General features: G+C 38.1%; 1 protein-coding gene across 19 annotated transcripts in view; it reads right to left on the bottom strand.

The window, feature by feature from the left end:
- LOC143041008 (uncharacterized) overlaps positions 1-22,500 on the bottom strand; it is an 855,385-nt gene that overhangs the window by 88,481 nt on the left and 744,404 nt on the right. For 18 of the 19 annotated variants that reach the window (XR_012967777.1, XR_012967769.1, XR_012967772.1 and 15 more), the window contains one exon: positions 3,223-3,452. Coding sequence is in view for 5 of the 19 variants with exons in the window: in XM_076212549.1 (XP_076068664.1) it covers positions 3,223-3,452 (230 nt within the window). In the remaining 14 variants the exon portion in view is untranslated. Of the gene's footprint in view, positions 1-3,214; positions 3,453-22,500 lie in introns of all 19 variants that reach the window. The other variant, XM_076212548.1, reaches the window with a different exon arrangement.

The raw sequence follows: 22,500 nt of genomic DNA, 5'->3' as shown, positions 1-22,500 counted from the left end.
GGAACCTATGAAATATATTACACAATGTTGAATGAAATTAATAACAATCATCTAGGCCCCAAAGTTGAGTGGATACAGTATATTATAGTGATATAGTCATTACCCAAAGTTAGAAGTAATGAAGTTGAAGTATCATCTCTTTAGGCATTCACATTTTTATTGCACATGCTCTCCATTGTTCACCAAATTTATATAGTTACGTATGAAAATGGAGAAATGCACACAATATAAGTAAATTATTTACCTGGGTCATCAATTTCTTCTTCTGTATGCTGTGGCTGACCTTGGCATTTATCTCTGTGAGATTCTAATCTTGACATAATGCCCTATAGTTCCTGGCTGCAGTCTTTGCATTTAGCTCGGTACCCTTTGCCAGAAGTTGTTGGTAGTTTTTCAAAATAATTCCAGATAGGATAATTTTTTCTGCCTGAAGGAACCACTCTGCCAGGTCCAGAAGACATCCTGGTTGATTCCAAAGCAGCAACTGACTTAGTGAGAAGCTGCTTACCTAGAACAAGTTTCAACAAGAATCTTGTTGAAACTTGTTGTGGGCTGTACAGTGATATATACAACATTTAGGCTTATACCGTTCCTTGTATACTTGTGGCAAGTCTATATAACACTGCTCCTTATATTGATATGCTAAAAATGTCCTTTAGCAATCAGATTGCATATCAGATAGCAATCCCACAATATTTAAAATCTAAAAAAAAATATAGTTAAATAAATAAATCTGACTTAAATAAAAAATAGATTTTTTATATTTTTAAAAAGATAAAAAAAAAATAAAAAAAAAAACTCCAACCCTGTTGTCCACAAACCTCATACAATAATACCTGTTAAGTCCGGCTAAAATTGGCATTTCAAAGCATAACAGTGCCTTAAAAATAGTTTCTTATTTCACTATGAAAGTTTATATTAACTTATACTGCATTGAATAAGTCAATAGTTGATATATTTGTCCTATATACAATGTTAGGTTTCTATTTTTAATATATTTGTCCAATATAAAATGTTAGGTTACAAAGAAAGCAATGGCCTCCACTAGCGGACCCAGGGATCTGGGTGCGTACGTCCTGTGTAATAGGACATATTTTCAACCACATTAATTCACTTTAATCCATGCCATCACAGTCGAAAATGATGAGAAGCTCGATGGAAGTATGTGTACGGAAACTGATACGTGGTCAAGATAAGGCTTCAAATCCAGCTCAGACGTAGCAGGTGATAGTGACGTAGGCCATATCGCAATGGGCTAAGTCACCGTTACTTGTTACGTCTGAGCTCGGTTGGAGTGTTTAGCGTGAACATGTATCAGTTTCCGTATATATGCTTCCATCGAGCTCCTCGTTAGTCTTGATTGTGATGGCATGGAATTAAAGTGAGTGAATATGATTATATATATATATATATATATATATATATATATATATATATATATATATATATTTATATATATGTATATATATATATATATTTTATATATATACACATTGAGTTAAACACGACAGCATTTTGGCACTGATTAATCTTCTTATTGAGATTTTCAATTTTCCTCACAGTGAAAATCTCAGTAAGAAGATTAATCAGTGCCAAAATGCTGTCGTGTTTAACTCAATGTGTATTAGTGAGAATCTGCGCTGTAAATATACAATTTATATATTGTATATATATATATGTTTATATATATTGATATATATATATATATATATATATATATATATATGTGTGTGTGTGTGTGTGTGTGTGTATACATGTATATGCCTATGTACGTGTATACAGTATGTGCATTCCGACCGACATTATTCCCAGAGTTACTCAAGAGAGCCCGGCTCGCTGACGGATGGGCACTCTTTTCTTTGAACGTCTTTCATCAATGTTTACATCCTGCCCTTCTCTCTCTTTCACTCCAAGTCATCCTCCCTGTATCTCATCATATGTTTGTTCTTACTGACGCTCGGTACTCTCTCTTGCCTTTCCGAGAGTCCTGCCAATTCCTGGTCATATCTTCTGACTCCACACACACCTTGCTTCCACTTCTTCACCTCCCTTCCCTTTTTTATTTCTTAACGTAGTGCTTTACGTTAACTACTCTCTATCTGAACGTCTCCACATCTTCCTTGCCTATGTTTTCCTATTCACTTGATTTAGAATGATAATTACCGATAAAATAGTCAGAGGATGGAACCTTTATTAAATGTACGTTTCGTTTGTTGAAGTTTTTTCAAGTACATAGACGCACAATAGAACCTATAAGCTATTTATACATCTCGTAATGGTTGAGGAAGGACACTAGGAGGGCATTCCACGTGGTATATTCTGCGTCTGTGTACTTGAAAAGGCTACAACAAACGGAACGTTGTACATTTGATAAAAGTTCCATCCTCACGTGGTATCTACTCTGACCATCTACTCACCTCTTCTTCCCTGTTTATGTTCATTCCACTTCTTTACAGCCTTGTTTATTATTTCCTTTTCATCTATGTTCGCCATCTCCCAATTTTATCTTTTGGTTTCTTGTTTTGTAAACTGGTCAACTCTACCCAGTTCACATTTGCTTTTCAGTCCACATACGTCCATATTCTTCCTCTTAGATATATCTTTGTTGTTAAAGGTTTAACATATATGCTTTGTCTACCTGTATAGTTACTGAAATCACAGTTTGGAGTTCGTATATAATGAGAAGTGGAGGAAGAGAGAGAACAGGGAGACGTCAGGAGAACCATGTAGAGAGAGAAATGTTCGGGCATCAGAATAGGTCTTTCTCTACTTGGTCTGTATCGTATTCCTTTTTTATTTTCAAACTGCACTGTTATACCAAGCATCAAACGAGAGAAGTTACTAGAAGTGTAGCGTCACGTAAAGGGAAGTATCAATTAGCTTTAATATAAAGGATATGAATAGCTTGCAAATACTAGAATAATGTACACCGACAGCTTTAAAAGCAGAGCAGAATTTTTAGAGATGAAAGGCATAGGCTTCAAGTAACTCAAAAAATTAAATATGAACCAGCTAAAGGTTCAAAACCAAAAGAAAGAATGAAAAAAGTGTCCGTAGGAAGATTCAGCACAGTGGTAGATGATGCGAGAATAAGATTATTTTTTTATAAGCTGGGCAGATTAGCCATTGAGGCCAGCGAAGGGAGCTGAGAAGAGACTGACGACGAACCACATAACGCACATCCATCTAGAAGGGAGAGTGAGATAGAGCTTACGTTCTTACTTGCGATTTCCTGCCCACGGTGGAGGCGCCATGACCTGAGTGTCCGTGGCTGGGACTTGAGTGTAGGCTCTGACCGTGACTAGGACTGGAGTGGACGCTCTGCCCGTGGTAGCTTCCAGCTGAAGACTTTCTGGACGCGCCACCCAAGACTCCGTAGTTATCAGGGTAGGAACTTCGGGAATATCCTCCACCGCTGGATACGTAGTTATCGGTAGAACTTGGATAGACACCTGTCAAGAAAAAAAAAAATGAGAGTACTCAAATGGGTGCAAATAACATCTTTGTCACTTTAGTCCATAGTGTGCTCGCGCTCACACACACACACACACACACACACACACACACACACACACACACACACACACACACACACACACACACACACACACACACACACACACACACACACACACACACACACACACACACACACACACACACACACACACACACACACACACACACACACATATCTCCATGTTAGTGTATGCGCATCTTCTGTTACCCTTACGTACAAATTTTTTTGTGAACAAGCACCAGAACTCCGTATTCCATGAATCACGATGGTGGCAGTCTTGCTTATAACAATGCGACGTGTGATTCTCCCTGTCGAATAATTTTCGATAGTTCTAAGAGATCTCTACAACCCAAAGTCACTTAACATTCTTTTATCATTAAGACTAATCTCCACTTAAAAACGAGTGCGGAATACTTTTAACTTCTACCATCTTTTTTGAATATCCGTACAACTTTATGACTCCATCTCTTTGGTACAACATTTCCCCCCAAGAATAGAAATGCTGATTATTGTTCACGAAATACTAAAGCTTCTGAGGCCAGGCAAGTTCAAATAACTACCCATTTTTTTCTAAGTTATACCCATCACCAAATTATTTCCTACGGAGATGCCTAGTGTAGGCCTAATGGTCTCTTGCAGTCTTCTTCATTCTTATGTTATGCTCTTATGTTCTTTTATTCTCATACTGTGTCATCTGTTGTTCCCAACAGCTGTTACCTTCTGAGACTGGAATTTATCGCAGACTTTTTTACCCCATTGGTATTTCAGAAGCTACATCTAGGAGTTATGGATGGTTTATGATTTTTATCATAGATTCCAGCCTTGTTTATCCTTAATATCAGGGTAACATCTAATCCTTTAGTATGTATTCCAATTGCCACCAGGTGATTTCATTCATCTGGCAAAAGTCTCCACAGTAAATGGTTTAAGGAATCATAGATTTTGTTACAGTTTCTCTCTCTCTCTCTCTCTCTCTCTCTCTTTTTTTTTTTTTTTACAATTTTACTCGGTACACTAAAGATTTTCTTTTGACCATCGTATGCAGTGGGTATATGATCCAAATAGATGAACAAATTTTACTCTGCGAATGAAAGATGATGAATACAGCCCACTTGTGGTCATCAAACATGAAAGATCTAAAGGATATGGGGAATCGTCTGACTTTTTTCCATTGTTATAATTGCTTCTTTGGTCCATTTACCTCCCTTCAACTGAATTAGATTATGCAATAGAAGCCGAAATCGGATTATAAGAACGTCATTTTTTTCTGAGTGGTTGGGTGGAGAGCTAATCAAAAAGACTTAATCTTACCAGTCCAGATACAATGAGTCACTAGAAAGTTTTCTTTTATATATGAAAGTGTATCCTGGATCCCGTCGTGAATGGGCAGCTGGAGGAGTTTATCTTTCAAAAGAAGCACCAGGTAAGGACAATTATTGTCACCTTCCTTTTTTTAACCTTTCCTAGGCTCCAGTAATCTCTCTTCCCCCTCCATCCTCTCAGATGGAAAAGTCGTACAAATAAGATACTCCGTCCTCACGTGCAACGTTCCCCCGAAGTTGTGTGCATGAACGTGCGCACGTACAACTAGCGCACATAACGAAAAAATGTGAGCACAGGTTTTCAAATGATATTAAAATCCATTCAATAAAGAAGTTTCACCCAAACATCAGCTTATAAATTCTCTAAAAATATGGCAACTTGCCAACCGCAAAACAATAATTTTTGCGTATTTGCTTAAATGATCAGATGGTGACTACGCACATACTTTTAAACAAAGAAGGTAAAGTTTGCACACAAGAAAAATTCTGCGCACACTCACAGCAAAAAATTAGAGGGAACATTGATCATAGGGTGTTTCTTTTAATAGACTTGTCGGTAGGTACTATTTACATACACGGAAGTTATCCTGGTGATACAATGACTCTCGAGAACCTTATTTTCTAGTAAATTGACATCGTCATAGGCATCTTTGGCAACGTCTCATTTTGCCATGAGCTAATAGCACCTCGGGAAAAAGTAACTTCAACTTAATGGACTGCTTCATCATTTGATATGTCAGGATTATCAGTCTTATTTGTTACTCTTTTGACATCAAAGGAAGAAACACAATGATTTGGAATATGTGATGTACAAGTGAGTGATTTCTCGTAATATACACCGTGTCTTTACTTGATATTGTACATTAATATGTATGCTATCTTCTGTATTAACCTATATTAGAACGGCCATTTAGTTCAGAAACAATTGCCAATGTTTCCCGCTTTCACATAAGCGATTTGGCTTTCTTGGAAGAACTCGCCTTCAAAACTTACTTTAGACCAAATAGTTTTCCCGTTTTCCTAGAAGGCCTGTGTTACTTCCTAATCTCTCTCGTTTTCCCCTTTCCTTCACTTGTTTATCCATTCCTTTTTACGAGGAGTAGAGGGAAACACACAAGTAGAACAGGAGTTTATTCCTTGACTAGTTTCGCACAGTGATGCTTCTTCAGAAAGAAGCATCACTTTCTGAAGAAGCATCACTGTGCGAAACTAGTCAAGGAATAAACTCCTGTTCTACTTGTGTGTTTCCCTCTACTCCTCTTACAACCTGTCAGGATGTCTTCACATTCCTTTTTACATTTACTTCTCTGATATAAACATTTTAGATATGGTTTATTGCTATCCCTTAGCAATTCACTCACAGGACTCATCTCTTCCCTACCTCCCTTCACGGGCTCAAAGGCCGTGGGAGTGACATTTCACTAAAAAAAAAAAAAAAAAAAAAAAATCCCTACCCTCCCTCCCTTCCTCCCTCCCTCCTTCCCTCTCTACCAGAATCAGTCTTTTGATTTCATGTTTTGTGTAGTCCATGTTTTAGGGGGTTTAGTGACATCCCTACAGACCAAGTCACCCAATATTCATTCTTCTACGACTGGAGAAAAATATCCCATTTAAAAAAGAAATACTGATATATATTTTTTAAATTCTACTATTCCTCCGTTCTGGTAGCCTCCCAAATTTTTCCTTTACCACTTTTATGACTACATATCATCGGTGCTATATTGTCTCCAATGATAGAAGAGCTAGATATTGCTGACAAAATACTACCTTCTTCCATCCCTTCTTGTACCACATTCCTCAATAGTATTTTTCACAAAACTATTTTGGATCATTTTTTCCGTTCATATCCCCTCACAACAATTTAATCATAGCTTCATAACTCAGTTTCCCCATTACCTTTGATTATCTTTCCAAATGACCACCTTTCCAGTTCCTCCAATTTGCTGTTAACTCTCTTTCCACCATTGTATGGTCTGATATATCTTTGCACCATTGTATGGTCTGATATGTCTTTGCATATATGATAAGCACACACAAACACACACACACACACACACACGCACACACACACACGCACACACGCACACACACACACGCACACACACACACACACACACACACACACACACACACACACACACACACACACACACACACACACACACACACACACACACACACACACACACACACACACACACACACACACACACACACATACCGTGCAAACGTACATACATATATACATACATACATATATCCATACATATACGCGTGCTTACATGCATGCATACGTGAATGCATACATACATGCATGCATGCATACATTCTTAGGTACATATATACATCCATAAATAGCATACATACGTACGTGCATATATACATACGTAAGTACGTACATGCATACGTATATGCATGTATGCAAATACATACACTCACACATGCGTGAATACATACATGCGTCCGTACATACGTACATGTATATTTATGTATCATATACCGTATATGCACACACACACACACACAACGCCCTAACTCAAGGCTGTCATGTTCGTCATCATCATTATCATTGTCGTGTTCATAATCATCATCACCATTGTCATGTTAGTCATCATCATCATCATCATCATCATCATCATCATCATCATCATCATCATCATCATCATCATCATCATCATCATCATCATCATCATCATCATCATCAGCATTGTCGTGTTCGTAATCATTACCATTGTCATATTCGTCGTCATCATCATCATCATCATCATCATTGTTATCATTGTCATGTTCGTCATCATCATCATCATCATCATCATCATCATCATCATCATCATCATCATCATCATCATCATCATCATCATCATCATCATCATTGTCATTGTCGTGTTCGTAATCATGATCACCGTTGTCATATTCGTCATCATCATCATCATCATCATCATCATCATCATCATCATCATCATCATCATCATCATCATCATCATCATCATCATCATCATCATCATCATCATCATCATCATTATCATCATCATTGTTATGTTCGTCATTATCATCATCATCATCAATATCATTGTTATGTACGTTTTCATCATCATCATCATCATCATCATCATCATCATCATCATCATCATCATCATCATCATCATCATCATCATCATCATTATCATGTGCCTCATCATGTCGTGTCCGTCGTCGTCGTTATATCATCATCATCATAATCATCATCACCATCATTATTTTCCACATTATCATCGTCGTTGTCGTTGACGTCGTCATAATCATCAACACCACCACGATCATCATCACCACCACCACCACCACTACCATCATCATCATCATCATCATCATCATCATCATCATCATCATCATCATCATCATCATCATCATCATCATCATCATCATCATCATCATCGTTATTATTATTATCATCATTATCATCATCATCATTATAATCATTGTCATGTTTGTCATCATAATTTTGATCATGTTCATCATTATCATCATCGTCATCATCATCATTATAATTGTTATCATCATCATCATCATCATCATCATCATCATCATCATCATCATCATCATCATCATCATCATCATCATCATCATCATCTTCATCATTATTATTATTATTATTATTATTATTATTATTATTATTATTATTATTATTATTATTATTATTATTATTATTATTATTATTATTATTATTATTATTATTATTAGTATTATTATTATTATATTATTATCATTATCATCGTCACCATTATCATAATCATCATCATCATAATAATCATCATTGTCATGTTAGTCATCATCATCATGTTGATCATTTTCATCATTATCATCATCATCATTGTCATATTCGTCATCATCATCATCATCATCATCATCATCATCATCATCATCATCATCATCATCATCATCATCATCATCATCATCATCATCATCATCATCATCATCATCATCATCATCTCTTTCCTGAATAATTAAATTATGGCTTCGGTCTACACACGGTAACTAAACGTTTTGCAAGGGGCCCAGGCTGAGCAGTAGGGGGTATAAGAGCAGCGGGAACCCATAGGCATAAGCAGACACCACGGCATGTGGAACCACACTGGCTCCTTTCCAACCACATCCCACTACGTTGTGGGTCATTCTTAGTTGGCTGGAGACCACGGGAATACACCCGGAATGAAAAGTATACGTTTGGGGTTACACATTAGGCTTACTGGTACTTAGCTCTTGGCAGGATTCTGTCACCTGACTGAGCAGTTATCACTTCTACATCTAATAGGGACAAAAGCTCACGACTCAACAACCATCTTGAACATCTCCAGTCTCATCACATTTTTTCATCATTGAATTAATTCTTTATTTCTGTGGCTACGGGAGTCCACGGTTAACATCAACCTCGGGGATTTTCGGCAATGCTTAACTCTGACCTGCATATACAAGCTGGTAACGCGATGACCACGCCTCTGTAATTTTCTACTACAACAAACAAAACCTGGACAGCTTCCTTTGGCAAAGGGCCTATTGACAGGTCAGATGCAACCACAAGGACAGCCCAGTTTACATCCGCAATAGAATAACCAAGAAATTCCTTGTAACAAGGACCTGTAACATCAGGGCATTATTGGATCGTGACAAAATGAAAATGCCAAGATAACGAACTACACATATTGCACACAAGCTAAGACAATGCAGCGTGAGCATCGTCGCACTCAGTAAGATGAGGCGAGGTGGGGACTCTGGTCTTCTGGAATGATCTCACAATCAATACCTGTCGTATCTTCGGCGTAGATTTGAAGCCAAAACCGCTCTGTGTCCTCAGTCCACGGAGCTGTCCCCTCTGGCTAAAGGTCGCCTCTTTAGTGCATAATAACGGGTAACATAGGATTTAGATGAAACAAAGGATCCCTTTCTCACAAAGGTTGTTGTAGGCCATGCTATTTGGAACAGGGTGTGTGCATATGTTTTCTCTCTGTCTTTATGTACACCTGTGTGTATCTACATCTCTGCGTCCTCATGTTCATGAACGTCAATTCCAGTGTGCGAATGTGTGGTCACGGACAAAAATGTTGTCGCCATTCTCAAACTTATTCGCTCAACACGCATGCTATTTTACTATATATTAGATATAAGAACATAACATAAGAATAAAGGAGACTGCAAGAGACCATAAGGCCTACACTAGGCAGCTCCGTATCCATCACCACCTGTCATCCCCATCCATAAAGTTGTCTAATCGTTTTTTAAAACAACTGTTAGTTTCAGCGCTTACTACAAGGTTACTTAGTTTATTTCATTCATCGACCACCCTATTAGTAAACCAATTCTTGCCTATTTCCTTCTTAAATATAAAATTGTCCAGTTTATACCCATTACTGCGAGTCCTGCCCTGTTGTTTTATTATGATGACCTTGTTTGCATCACCCTTGTTATAACTTTTGATCCACTTGAACACTTCTATTAGATCACCCCGCACTCTGCGTCTTTCCAGAGAGTGTAAGTTAAGGTGCCTAAGCCTCTCTTCGTAAGGCAAATTTCTGAGTCCATGGTCATTCTTCTCTGCCTTGCAATTAAAAAAGATGTTCATGTAGTGGATTACAGGAGCCGATTGTTGTGTTCTTATAGTCGAGTTCATGAACGAGAACAAAAATTCCAGTTATGACAAAGTGTGTGAATCTGTGGACCCGATTACCATTTGTCTATTTGCCCTCTGTTCATGAACTCTTCTATTATCTATTGCCATTTGTGTCAGAGTTTCTGCTAAATTTATTCCAAAATTTCTGTATGAATTCGAATCGTCTGTATGTCATCATTTTTTTCCCTTCAATATGATCCATCCATTTGTCTATAATGATCTCTTCTAGTATCTTGCATGTTATGCTTATTAGGGGTTCTGATTTATACTTAGGTGTTTTCATTTCTATAAAAGTGAATCTGTGTGTTTCCATTTGAGAAGTGAATTTGTCCTTATCTAACTTGCAAGTCATGTCTTCTCTGTTGTTTTGTAAGTAATATGCGTCTTTATGGCGTGTTTGAATTTTTTGTGGCTTTATAGATTTAATTGTATCGTAAATGCTCAGCATAGAAATGCTTGCTACAGCATAATGGAAGACGCTAGACTCAGAACTCGGTCGTATGAAGCAAGTTGTACTTTATTGTAGTTTCGCTTTTCCCAACTTTTTCAGGATCCATTGTAACTTTCTGCCTGACGCTATTACTCTCCTCATACCAAAAACATTTTTTTTTAAACTCTCTCTTTTATATTATATATTTTTGTCAGTTCTCTCTCTTTAGTAATTTGTTCCATTTTTTTCTTTCTTATACCCTTCGTCGCGCTGCTTAGCCATATTTATCTCTGAATATTTTCCATACTTCTTTTTCTGATTCAAATGCCGTAAATCGTTGTAACTTTATTTATCTACTGCCTTGTACTCACTTTATTTGGCTCGTTTCTGTGTTGGTTGAAATTGGGACTCTCTTGTTGTTAGGCTGAAAGATATTCTCTTTAAGCTAAATCATTCTTCTTCCCGTTCTGGCTCATAGTTTCTCCATTACAACTTTTGCAGCTCCAATCATTCGTTTTTTATGGCCTCATCTACTCTCCAATAATATGTTAGTGTGTCTTTTAGTCTGAACTCATATTCTCGCTTTTCCTATACCATTATAAATTGCGGCACATAAACTATGCTCATCATTTATATATCTGTTCCTCGTGTAAATCTCGTGCTTGATAGGTTTTATTGATTTTTTTTTCTTTGGAAGGATAGCATTACCAGTACATGTGTAGAATGGAGGCAATGTGTATTTAGTAAATGTGTCTTCCCACCAGTATTCCGCCAGTAGAACTGTATTACTATAATTGACCTATTAGCAAATTTATGATTCTCTTTTTTTTTTTTTTATTCTAGACCATCATAATTTTTCTTGGTAGCTATTAGATTGTCTAGCATCAGTCATCTTGTGTGTGTGTGTATGTGTGTGTGTGTGTGTGTGTGTGTGTGTGTGTGTGTGTGTGTGTGTGTGTGTGTGCGTTGTGTTTGTGTGTGTAAGGCTGTGTGTATGTGATTCACGATACTCTTAGATCGCGTGTTGGACTTGTGATCGACAGCTATTTCCCTCTCGGAAGAGAGCTCAGAGCTCATATATGACCGATCTGTGGGTAATGCTGTGACCTTACACGCACACACACACACACACACACACACACACACACACACACACACACACACACACACACACACACACACACACACACACACACACACACACACACACACACACACACACACACACACACACACACACACACACACACACACACACACACACACACACACACACACACACACACACACACACACACACACACACACACACACACACACACACACACACACACACACACACACACACACACACAAAAAACTCTCCGCCCACGAGAGTTGGGGTAACAGCTCGTAGCGCAGTGATACTGAAGTTATATCAGCCCTGGCGGGATTCAAACCCGGACCGCCGTAGTGGCAGCCGGGAACTCTAACCACTGTGTCACGAGGTGTGTGTGTGTGTGTGATTCACCATGGTCTTGGTCTTGGATCACGTGTTGGACTCGTGATCGACAGCTATTTCCCTCCCGGAAGAGAGCTCAGAGCTCATATATGACCGATTTAGGGGTAATGGTGTGACCTTATATGCGCACACACACCAAACTCCCCGCCCACGAAAGTTGGAGTACCAACCCGTAGCGCAGCGATACTGAAATTATTTCAGCCTTGGGCGGGATTCGAATCTAGACCGCCGTAGTGGCAGCCGCGAACTCTACCAACTGCGCCATGAGTTGTGTGTGTGTGTGTAAAGCTGTATGTGTGTGTGTGTGTGTAAAGCTGTGTGTGTGTGTGTGTGTAAAGCTGTGTGTGTGTGTGTGTATTCACTTGGTCTTTGGATCACGTGTTGGACTCGTGATCGACAGCTATTTCCCTCCTGGAAGAGAGCTCAGAGCTCGTAGGTCCGATCTATGGGTAATGCTATGACCTTGCACACACACACCCCCAACTCCCCGCCCACGAGAGTTGGAGTAACACCCCTCAGCGCTGCGATACTGATATTATTTCAGCCCCGGGCGAGAGTCGAACCCGGACCTCCGTAGTGGCAGGCCAGAGCTCTAACCACAGCGCCATGTGTGTGTGTGTGTGTGTGTGTGTGTGTGTGTGTGTGTGTGTGTGTGTTTGTGTATGTGTGTGTTTGTGTATGTAGAGAACAATGAATGGATAGATATACGAACAAATGAATGGATAAATTCAAACGTTCATAATGAAACTAATGAGTCATGGCAACATGCTGCATAAATGTTTATGCTTCTTAAAACTTTGGACTGTACTACATGTGATGACCTCCTCTGGAAGTTTGACATTTTCACTGACTCTGCGTTTGGCAAAGTTGTCCCTACTTACTTTGAGAATAATTTTTACTCAGCTTGAGACCATTGTCTCTTCTCTGATTTGTATTTAGAATGAAAATATATTCATGCTGATGCTATTGATTCCCTCTAAATTCTTGAGTGAAAACATGTTCAAATATATTCATCTCTCTTCCTGTTGACCGTGTGCTACTGTGAGCCAATATTTGAGCTTAATTCGTGATTGGGTATGATTCCAACACCAGCAGGTGTCACTTAATGCGGCTCTCCGGATGCACAGGACAAACATGAAAGTTTTTGGCAAAGTTTAGCGCCTAATAGCATCATCACCTTAAATTCCCTTCCTTGCTGACTCATACTCTACTTGATGGTGCAGAAATCTATTTGTCGTTTTTAGTTCCAAACATAAATATTGCTCAGATTTTCTCCTAGGACTAAATTGAACCTGTTATTTCTATTTGCCCCAGTAATTTTGCATCAATTTCAAGTGTTTTTCTGTTACTGTCTGTTACAACGTTGTTATTATACTCAAGAATGTGACTGTTGCCATCACTAATACCTATGGAACTCCAACTGTTACTTCTCTTTACTTCAAATGTTTCTCGTTGATCGTTGATTGTTGATCATTGATATCAATCTTCTTTCGCAAGGAAAGAATTTCGCTCAATTCAATTTAATATAACTTTCCGATGCCACACTTATCTTTAAGTTTAATTAGCAGCTTCTTGTGTGGCATATATATTTTTTCTAGTAACGAACAAGTATTTGTATATATTTACCTGTTTATGGCTTATAGGACTGAATCATCCTTGTAATATTAATCATTATTTTAAAACGATGGCAAACTTAAACTCTTGAAAGCTCCAAGTTGATCTTGTTTGTTAGAAAATTCCAAACTGCGTGTGTGTATATGTATGCACATGTGCAAGTGTGTAGCAGTGTGTGGAGTGAAATGGTTAATGTATTTTCAGATATCTTGCCTTCTCTACTCATTTTTATTATGTATAATCTCCACAAGACCCTCGAGTTACTTTTAGACGTCTAAACATTTTGTTCCTGCCAACGGTAGAAGGTATATCTGTTTGAAACCTTTTAATTAGATCAGCCTATTTTGACTAATTTTTATGTATCACAGGCTAACTTCTGGGACATATAAGAAGTTTGTTCTGACTACTACGACGTGCGTCTCTAGCTCTTTCTTTGGATACCTGTATTTGTTGACACCCTTTGTATACGCGGAATTTAAATGCGCAATTTCAGAATTTGCCTGCTGAAAATCTCGCGTAGTCGTTCTTAAGAGCTCTTTGCCTTGGGTACACTTGTGCAAAATGAACATATCACCTCCCTCCTATTTTCCGTCGATATATACTCATTGTCTCCAGCCTTTCTATGAATGAGTCTTTGCAAGCACGGGACCCAGTGGGATCCTTTTTTATGCTACTTATATTTTCAATGTTTGTATTTATATACGGTATGTGGTTTCCAGAATATTCACCATGGTGCGATACCATCCCTCCTGTTTTGATTCCTAAAATACTAAAGAAGAAATTCCCAAGAGCAGTAGGTACTTTTTGTGCCGTAGAATGCGTGTCGACTGTCGAGTGACTTGAATCTGCCACATATAAAGGCATCGAATATATAATTCTTATGCAGTTAATATTTCAGGAATTTTAGTGATTTCCATATGGGCAAAGTCACTCAGATTTTTTTTTCCTACATTGATAGAATGTTTCACTTCTACTCTCTCTCCTTAAATGTTTCATTTGCCACCTCCATGATGACAATTCTTCGGTGTGAAAATACCCATGAGGATAGAAGCGCTGATAATTGCTTTAGTGAAATTGCGTAAACTCGTGTGGAAGCGTGTGGTTAGGAAGTGATTGATGTATGTGTAGTCTCGCTTTTAAATATTTGAAATACACATACATTTACACACACGTGCGCATACTCGCTATACGGCTTAGAGGTATGGTTGTTGCGTCTTGGATTTTCATGCGGGAAGTTCAAGCCCTGCTCACAGATTGAAACTATCACTAACACTGCAAGTCGTCCCTGCCATACTTGAGCAAGGGTATGATGTGTGTTTGTGTATGCATGTGTGTGTGTGTGTGTGTGTGTGTGTGTGTGTGTGTGTGTGTGTGTGTGTGTGTGTGTGTGTGTGTGTGTGTGTGTGTGTGTGTGTGTGTGTGTGTGTGTGTGTGTGTGTGTGTGTGTGTGTGTGTGTGTGTGTGTGTGAAAACTTTGCCAAAAATCGGACCAAATGAATTACATGTTCTGAGGTCTCCTCTGAGAGGATAATATCTATCGATTATGCGTAAACGTGATTCAAGACTATGGTGAATCACACACACACACACACACAAACACACACACACACACACTCACACACACAAACACACACACACACACACACACACACACACACACACACACACACACACACACACACACACACACACACACACACACACACACACACACACACACACACATATGGATAGAAGGATAAATAGATAAAGAGAGAAATGGAGCGAGAGAGAAGGAGAGGTGGGGTGGGGGGGTTAAATACAATGGAAGTGGAGCTTAGAAACCAAAGATTTACGCGACTCCATCAAATTAATTTTATATTCTGTCCGCAACAGCAAAAGTCTCGCCAAAATGCCCCCAAAGAGAGTAATCAAGATTGGGGCAGAAAAATAAAAAGATTACTGGAATAGTGTTTTGTATCTTATTGACGGTAAGAAAGAAGTTAAAAAAATGGATGAATAGGAAGTATAAATTATAGGTTGTTAGCTAAGAGGATGATCGCGGTAAGTTTTAATTGAATAGATTGAATATAAGCTTATTTCCAACAAGAGAGAAATGGATCAGCTTGCCTAGGCAAGCAGTCAGCAGGGGAGCACCTTTTTGAAGGACAAAATTCTATCCAGACCATAAACTTTTTAAGTATCAAGAATAGAAAAATCAGAAAAAAAAAAATGTGAGTATGAAGTCCAATGCATCGAAATGCAAAGCTACCTGTTTCCACTGCAGCAAAAACAAAAGAACAGTCACGAATATTCATGAAACAAACAACACCAACGTTACACAGCGAAGGGTCCTGCTAATGTACTAGGAAGTACAGTGGACTTGACTTGTACTCCAAGCATTTTGACAGAACTCACGTCAAGTACGAACATCTTATACGACACACAACACCTATACTTGACCGCACAGAGTACTTATTTTCTGTGCCTTAACCACCATTCTTGTACGCAAGAAGTAGGGTTTAATTTGATTTATGTTGATTGTGCAATAATGTATTGCAGGTTTTCTGAAAGTATCATAACACAGAATTCCTCTAATATTTTTAGAGTTATGTGATTAGGGAAAAAGGGTAAGTTTATGACACATTCCCCAGTGTTAATGAGAAAATTAGTTGGCCCTAGATCTATATGAATTATCTGTGTGCATTTTAGCCTATGATTCAGATATTTTTATCCCACGTATGCTCAAGTTTCATATGTGAACATATTCCACTTGTATTCTTGTACTAACAATAATTGAGACCAAGTGTTAAAAAAAGTGCCGTATATATCTATATGTATTTTATATTCATATATGTATATGTATATATGTATACTGGATCCTCACATTAGCCGACAACGGTCCTCGAATCTTTACACAATTTTCTTGAAGAATCTCTTAATATTCATTTATGTTGTTTTAGCGTGTATTGGTTTCTTTGTCTCCCACTTGTAACAGCAGGTGGTGGATATTAGTCACCGGTTGTCATCCCTCATTGAAGGTTAGGGAAAATGTCGAAGTTGTTAGAAATCCTGGTCCGGGTGATGTCAGATGCTCAGGACTGCACCTCTGTATGGAGGTAAGGGTGTAGACTAGTTTTGAAGACTGGCAGTAGGGAGATGCTTCTCTCCGATGGGTGTCGTCTCGCAGAACTAAAACTTGGAGGTCCTCGTCCTTGGTCACTGCATACATTGATATGTATGCATGTGTGTATATGTGCATGTATCTGTAATATGAGTACCTCCGTGGTAGAGTGATCCAAGCCCCACGGGCTGCCAGACCCTGATATCGTGCTTATGCAGTCGGCCTGGGCTTCCTGAGAGTTGGATTCATCTCCTTCTGAGTTATCATTGTCGAGGGAGACGTATGCAATTTCCACCAGGCGGTAAGGGAAGCCCAGGTCTGCTGGTTGAGCACGGTGGCCGGTGGCGCTTGAATCACTCTCCCACTGAGATACTCGTATGTTGTGTATATATGTGTATGTGCAAATATGTATATGTCTATATATGTATATCTGTATAAATACAGCATGGAAATATGTATATTTGTATATACATGAAAATATGTATATTTAGGACAAGTCTAACAGCATATTTGTTCTTGATTTTTTTTTTTTTTTTGAGAAACTTGATTCGTCTGGACTAGTCTAACTCTGTTGCATAGAACTGAGAATAGCCTATTTATTTGCAGTAAGGGTAGGTCTTATCATTTAAGTCGGAGATGATGGAGGTGTTAAGATTATGTACATGGTGGCTCTTCAGAAGAACTTGATGGTTTCCGTGATATTTGCTGGAGAATACTCTCTCAGAGAGAGCTGATTTGTCTTTTTACCGCTGAAAGTTGGTAGGTGAGAGAAGATGAATTAAATTTCTTTTAAGTGAGGTTTTGACATTTAAAATTGAATGGGTAAATGGAAGTTGCTTGCAGATTTATTTTCTCGACCTTATCGAGGAAATGGTTGGCACTTGTGCTGTCTTATTGGCGATTCCTCCAGTCTGACTTGTGTTAGTCAATCCGAGACTTGAATGGCTGTCCTGCTTGACCTACGTTGACTTAGAGGCAATCTTTTCACAGATTAACCATAGAACCAATTTCCAAACAACCTTCACCATTTACCCATACATCTCTAAATCTCAAAAACTCATCTTTGAAAGAGATTTACTCCACGTCTCGCTAAACTTCAGTAGGAACGAAGATCCTAATAAAGAAGAATCTATCTGGTATCATCATTCTCAAGGCTTTAATTTCTGAATGAAAGACAAATCAGTTCCCTCTCACACCGCACTTCCCAGCGAGTCACATACACACCATTAAGATCTAAAAAAAAAAAAAAAAAAAGAATACCCACCAACACCACCATGCACAAAGTCTGACATCCTCCAGCAGTCCCCCTCCTAAGGAGATTTTCAACCACAGGTCCACATGAAGAAGAATTCAATATGTTACAGCAATCCTATCATGGCTTATTCATTTATTTATCTATATAATTCATGAGTACAAAGTGTGTCTTGATAATGATGCTAATTTTTTTCTGGGTAGATGCGAATATTAAAATTTTTCGATTATTTGCATAATATAATGTGCCTATCACTAAATCCTCAGCAAAAGTGGAAAACCGTGATAGGTTATCATTAACTTTATAAGATACTCGTAAAAGAGAAAAACTATCCGTGTCCCCGACTCAGACATCCAATGTAGTCGATAAATTGTTTGTCCTCATCCCTATGTACCGGATATCACAAGCGGGTGTAACAACATTAACAATCTTATACATATAAACATTTTATCCGTTATATATATATATATATATATATATATATGTATGTATGTATGTATATGTATATATACCATGTATGTTCAATAAGTAATAAGAAAATGTCAGGCGAGATATTAAATATGATTTGATCAAAATACTACTTCATAGTGAAGTACACATACATATATTCTATAAAATAACTAACTGACAACTTTCTATATTTGTAGGTCTGAGTGCAGCGATGAACGTGGTGGAACCAGTCTGATTCGGTTTGTCGATCTGTGAACACTTGTCAAGATGCAGGGAAACATGGAGCAACGTTACGCCATCACATTTTGTGTTAAACTTAAGAAAACCAAACAAGAAGCTTATGGAATGTTAAAGGAAACCTATGGGGATGAACAAATGAGCCAAGCAAGTTTCTATCGGTGGTTCAACAGATTTTCTGAAGGAAATGAACAGGTTGAGGATGAACCCAGATCTGAAGCACCGAAAAGTACACGCAGGGAGGAAAACATTGAGGAAGTGCAAAGGTTAGTGATGCAAGACCGTCGAATATCTATGAGGATGATATCTGAAGCTGTTGGTATTAGTATTGGCACAGTAGAGACAGTTCTGACCGAAGATCTGAAGCTCCACAAAGTCTGTGCCAAGTTCGTACCAAAGATCCTCTCCGACGACCAGAGGCAGTTTCGTGTGGAATGTTGCACTGACATTCTCGAAATGATAGAGGCTGATTCAGGTTTCCTGAATAAGGTAGTGACTTGCGACGAGAGTTGGGTGTTCACCTACGACCCTGAGAGCAAACGTCAGAGTGCTCAGTGGAAGCACGCAATCTCCTCCAGACCCAAAAAGGCAAAGATGAGCAGGTCGCAAGAGAAGGCCATGGTCATTCCTTTCTTTGACTCCCAGGGGATCATTTACGTTGAATGGGTTCCTCAGGGTCAAACCGTCAATAAGGAATATTATCTTACTGTTCTGAAAAGGTTCAGGGAGAAGATGAGGAAGAAGAGGCTTCAGCAGTTAGGCATCTTCAGTGCTAATGAGTACATTGTGTGGGAAATGATTATAAATACACAATACACAGATCACAAGCACTTCAGTGCTGATCCGGTTGACCAATCAGGAAGCAGGACGCGGAGCGCCGCCCTCGGGCCTAGCGGCTGTGAGCCGTAAGCTGACCTCAATGTCTTTTGATGTGGGGATAATGAATGGGTCCGGAGTCTGTTCATGGTAGGGTTTTTATCTTTTATGTATAAGGCTTCTAGGATATGAAGGCGTGTGTGGTTTGTTTCTGTCTGTAAAATAGTGATGCCCTCCTCCAAATTCTTTCTTGTCAGTGGGGTCTGATGTACATCTGATGTACATCTGTACATCTGATGTACATCAATAAAGAATTTGGAGGAGGGCATCACTGCTTTACAGACAGAAGCAAACCACACACGCCTTCATATCCTAGAAGCCTTATACATAAAAGATAAAAACCCTACCATGAACAGACAGACTCCGGACCCATTCATTATCCCCACATCAAAAGACATCGAGGTCAGCTTACGGCTCACAGCCGCTAGGCCCGAGGGCGGCGCTTCGCGTCCTGCTTCCTGATTGGTCAACCGGATCAGCACTGAAGTGTTTGTGATCTGTGTATTGTGTATTTATAATCATTTCCCACACACTGTACTCATTAGCACTGAAGATGCCTAACTGTTAGGCGAAAGCTCTGCATAAATATTAAGAAGATAATTCCCATGCCTTTACCTATTCCACCAATGCTATTTGGCCAGGTCATTAGAGAACTTAGCACGACACAGCGCGCCAGCATAAGAAAAGTCGAGAATGTCAGCAAAAAACTCGTGAACGCAGAAGCTGCTGCAAATTTTAATGACATTTGCCTAAAAGAGGATCTGCTGCCCAACTATAGCAATATATATACTGTATATATGTATATATATATGTATATATATATAAATACATATATATATAAAGTACATTTATAGTATATATATTTATATATGTATATATATATAGATATTTACTATATATATTTATATATATATATATGTTTATATATATAATATTTATATATATATATAAAGTACATTTATATGTATATTTATATATGTATATATATATAGATATTTACTATATATATATATATATATATATATATATATATATATACTTATAAGTACAAATATATGTATAGTTATAATATATATATGTATATATAATATATATATGTATATATAATATATATATATATATATATATATATATATATAATTTCAGACAAATGAGAGAGAAATGGGTGGGGAAGGGCAAACGAAGATGTGTTGGGAATAGCGTTTATTGCCCTGACGTTTCGACCAACTTGGTCTTCTTCAGAGAACATGTTGCATTAAAATAGGATCAAAAGTCTTATACTCGCAGCGAGGAGAACCCGGCTAGCTGTGAGTGGATGTGTCAGGTCTTCTCTTCGGCTAATGATTTAATTGTTAAGACAGTTGCTGTTTTTGACTGGCATTTAAATCCGTCTCTGTCATTGTTATTTATCCTGGTGGCGATATGTGGAAGCCGCACATATCGCCACCAGGGAAAATAACAATGACAGAGACTGATTTAAATGCCTGTCAAAAACAGTGTCTTGATAATTAAGTCGTTAGCCGAAGAGAAGACCTGACACAACAACTCATAGCTGGCCGGGTTCTCTTCGCTGCGAGTATAAGACTTGTGATCCTATTGTAATGCAACATGTTCTCTGAAGAAGACCAAGTTAGGCGAAACGTTAAGGCAATAAACTCTAGTCCCAACACATCTTCGTTTGCCCTTCCCCACCCATTTCTCTCTCATATGATTATATATATATATATATATATATATATATATATACATATATATATATTGAGACATTCTGACAGGTTGATGTAAGCGGAATAGGAAACACAGGAGTCTTAGTCTTGAGTTTATTCCTGACCAGTTTCGCAGGTATGCTTTGAAAAAGCATACCTGCGAAACTAGTCAGGAATAAACTCAAGACTAAGACTCTTGTGTTTCCTATTCGGCTTACATCATATATATATATATATATATATATATATATATATATATATATATATATGTGTGTGTATCTATGTGCTTATATATGTATATATTTATATATAGGTATGTATATATATGATATATATATATATGTATATATATATATATATATATATATATACAAATATATACGTATATTTGAAGGTGAAAGAAGTTGATGAGGAGAAATGGGAGAATTTTACGCCTTAACGTTTCGACCCGCAGGGTCTTGGTCACAAAGCTAACAACTCAAACGTAACCGGATATTTTATACACGGACGGGTCATCTTATGGGACGCTTCGGAGAGCTTGTTATTTTATCTGCGTATTCTTTTATTATTAATAAGCTTGTGGCTTTTGCTAAACATATAAATCCTTCGCTATGGTTAATGTTGTTATTAGTGTTGATATATGCTGCCTCAATTGTCTTCCTTAGATGACCCGTCCGTGTATAAAATATCCGGTTACGTTTGAGTTGTTAGCTTTGTGATCAAGACCCTGCTGGTCGAAACGTTAAGGCCTAAAATTCCCCCATTTTTCCTCGTCAACTTCTTTCACCTTCAATTTTATTTGTCATAATATAGTCAATATACGTATATATATATATATATATATACAT

This window comes from Oratosquilla oratoria, chromosome 30 (genome assembly GCF_046742065.1).
Source record: "Oratosquilla oratoria isolate Oo_2021 chromosome 30, ASM4674206v1, whole genome shotgun sequence".
Classification (NCBI taxonomy): Eukaryota; Metazoa; Arthropoda; class Malacostraca; order Stomatopoda; family Squillidae; genus Oratosquilla; species Oratosquilla oratoria.
The sequence above is the reverse complement of the archived record's forward strand: the minus strand, read 5'-3'. Positions and strand labels throughout refer to the sequence as shown.